Genomic DNA, 2,735 nt, shown 5'->3' with positions numbered 1-2,735 from the left:
CGGGCGGCAGTACTCGCCTCGCAAGGCGCGCACCGGCTGCTCTGGCTGCTGCGCCGGCGGCCGCTGCGCTGGCCGCTGCTGCGCCGGCTGGCGGGCGGCACGGCCGCCGGCGGCCGCTGCACCCGCGCCTTCCCTCGCGGGCGCCGTCGCGCCGCGCGCGCCCAACTCTGCTGGCACACGGCACGCGTCGTCACACAGCCGCGGAGAACAGGCGGTGCAGCGCGCGAAGCGCGCGCGATCTCGTACTTTTAAGGCTGGATCCGGCCATTCCAAGGGTATACCTTTGAGAATCCCCAGCGTCCCACCCTCCTAGTCACACTCTCAATATCTCGACTAGCCAACACGAGGTGCTGCGATCGGTATCGGCGGCGGCACCACGCGAGCTACGCGCGAGCGCTGCGCGAGGAGTGGCTCGCGCATCGCGCGTTTCAGGACGCCGCTCGAGCGGCTGCGGCGGTCCCAGCGCCAGGCTGTGGCGCGCGGCCAGCTAAGGAGGTTGCGATTAGTGTGCGGACGGAGTGCCAGAAGTGGTGGCGAGCGCGTGTTAAGGGGAACACGGCGGCGTACTGTGCGGCGGCTGCATTGCCCGTTCGTGTATAATTTGTAAAATTTGTGTGCAGATATTAATTAATCACAATATCTCGCGCAATCTCGAGAGCAATCTCCCAAAATCTCGCCAGACAGAGCGCGTCGCATGGTCGAGGCGCTACATAGGGCGCTACGTGTCGACACGTACGAGATACATGCGCCATGCTATCCGCTGTGCGGTCTGTACGGGCCGCGCCGACGGCAGAGCGCCGAGCGATGGAGGGCCAGCGCGCGCGCGGGCCTCATGCCAGCACGCGGTAGTGCGTAAAGTCGGTCGCGCCCGCGTCGGTGTGGGCCTCGAGGTCGGCCCGCGTGACGACAAAGGTGTTGTCCTGCCACCCCGCCGTCATGGTGTACTTCATGTTGGGCCGTGGCGGCTGGTCTGGCTGCGCGCCCGTCTGGAAGGTGCCGTTGCGGTCAAAGTAGGAGATGCTGAGCTTCAGGACCAGCTTCGACTCGGCCGCCATATACTCGATACTGGCCGGGCCTTCCTGCAGCATCATGTAGCCGCCATGCCAGGCGGGGTCCCTCAGCTGCTTCATGGTCGGAGCGACCGACCACGCGCCCATCCCCACCGTGTCGGCCACCTCGTCGGCGCTCTCAAAGTCGTACCCGATGCCGGTGTGGCGGTCGCCCGTCCACTCCGCCACGGGCCACGTGTCGAGGGAGGTGAAGGCGGCGAACGAGATGCCCTCGAGGACGATGCGCGCGTGGATCAGCTTGCGGGGCGCCTCCTTGCCGCTGGTCTGCGCGACGATGGCGATTTGCAGCCGCCGGATCGTGATCTCCCTTAGGCGGCTGCCCGGCGGCGCAATCTCGCGCGAGATGACGAGGAGAGAGCGGCGGAAGAGGGGGGGCGGCGCGGCGCGGAGGCCGTCCGAGCCGACGAACGTCTCGAACGAGTAGAGCTCGTCCGGCGCGAAGTGCAGGTTGAGCAGCGCCAAGTAGCACGGGGCCACGATGATGACTGGCACCGCTTCGAAAATGGAGAGGTCGAACGTGCGCTGCTGCATTGGCCTGATGACGAGCTCGCGCTCGAGCACGCCGAACCAGGCGCGGTTGCGCCGCGGCTGCGCCGTGAGCCTCGCGCACGCTTGCTCCTCCTCGGCCGGCACCGCCTCCCACGCCGCCACGAGAGTGCCGCCCGAGTCCTGGGGCTTGTACTACTCGAGAGTCGAGCTGCGGAGGGGGCCGTGTGTGTGTGTGTTTTTGGTTCGCAAAAACTTTTAACAAATTTTAAAGCAATAACATACTCCATTCGTACGGGGGCAGTACAGGTGTGTGCGCCATAAGAGTCTAGCAGTGTGTGCAGCAGCTAAGAGGGATTCGCTCGAGCGGCGGCGATCGCGGCGGAGCGACCGCGGCGGTCGCTCTACGCTCACGCGGTCACGCCGCGGGGTCGTAGGCGAGGTAGGGGCCCATCCACCGCTCCGCCTCCTCCATGCTCATCCCCTTGCGGCTGGCGTAGTCGGTGATCTGGTCCTTGCAGACCTTGCCGACCTGGAAGTAGGTGGAGCACGGGTTGGCAAAGATGACGGCGGAGACCGATGCGGCGGGCAGCATGGCAAACGAGTCGGTCATCGTGATGCCCGTCGCCTTCTCCGCGTCGAGCAGCTCCCACAGGAAGGCCTTCTCGGTGTGGTCGGGCTGCGTCGGGTAGCCGGGCGCCGGCCGGATGCCCTGGTACTTGACCTTGAGCATGTCGTCGGCCGAGAGCGCCTCGTCGGGCGCGTAGCCCCAGAGCTCCTTGCGCATCTTGTGGTGCAGCAGCTCGGCAAAGGCCTCGGCGAGGCGGTCCGCCACCGCCTCCATCATGATGCCCTGGTAGTCGTCGCCCTCGGCGCGCAGCTTGGAGCAGACCTCCTCGCACCCAAAGCCGCACGACACGGCGAAGCCGCCGACGTAGTCCTTGACGCCCGACTCCTTGGTGGCGACAAAGTCGGAGAGCGCGAGGTAGTGGTCGTCCTCGCGCTCCTCCTGCTGCCGGAGCGTGTGCAGCACGCCGCGCACCGCGCCCGAGCCGTCCGCCGCGTACACCTCGATGTCGTCGCCGACCGCGTTGGCCGGCCAGATGCCGACGACGGCGCGCGCCTTGAGCGTCTTGTTCTTGATGATGTCGGCGATCAGAGCTCGACTTTAATTACGCC

At 66.6% G+C, this 2,735-nt stretch overlaps 1 protein-coding gene across 1 annotated transcript in view; it reads right to left on the bottom strand.

Moving 5' to 3' along the window:
• Window positions 1-2,735, bottom strand: part of EMIHUDRAFT_463726 (putative methytransferase) — a gene marked incomplete at its 5' end in the record, with an annotated part of 9,335 nt that overhangs the window by 1,970 nt on the left and 4,630 nt on the right. Inside the window, 2 exons of the mRNA XM_005773994.1 lie at window positions 843-1,751; window positions 2,080-2,679. Of these exons, the coding sequence (XP_005774051.1) occupies window positions 843-1,751; window positions 2,080-2,679 (1,509 nt within the window). The remainder of the gene's footprint in view (window positions 1-842; window positions 1,752-2,079; window positions 2,680-2,735) is intronic.

Source organism: Emiliania huxleyi, assembly GCF_000372725.1.
Source record: "Emiliania huxleyi CCMP1516 unplaced genomic scaffold EMIHUscaffold_32, whole genome shotgun sequence".
Taxonomy (NCBI): Eukaryota; Haptophyta; order Isochrysidales; family Noelaerhabdaceae; genus Emiliania; species Emiliania huxleyi.
This window is presented reverse-complemented; position numbering and strand designations above follow the sequence as displayed.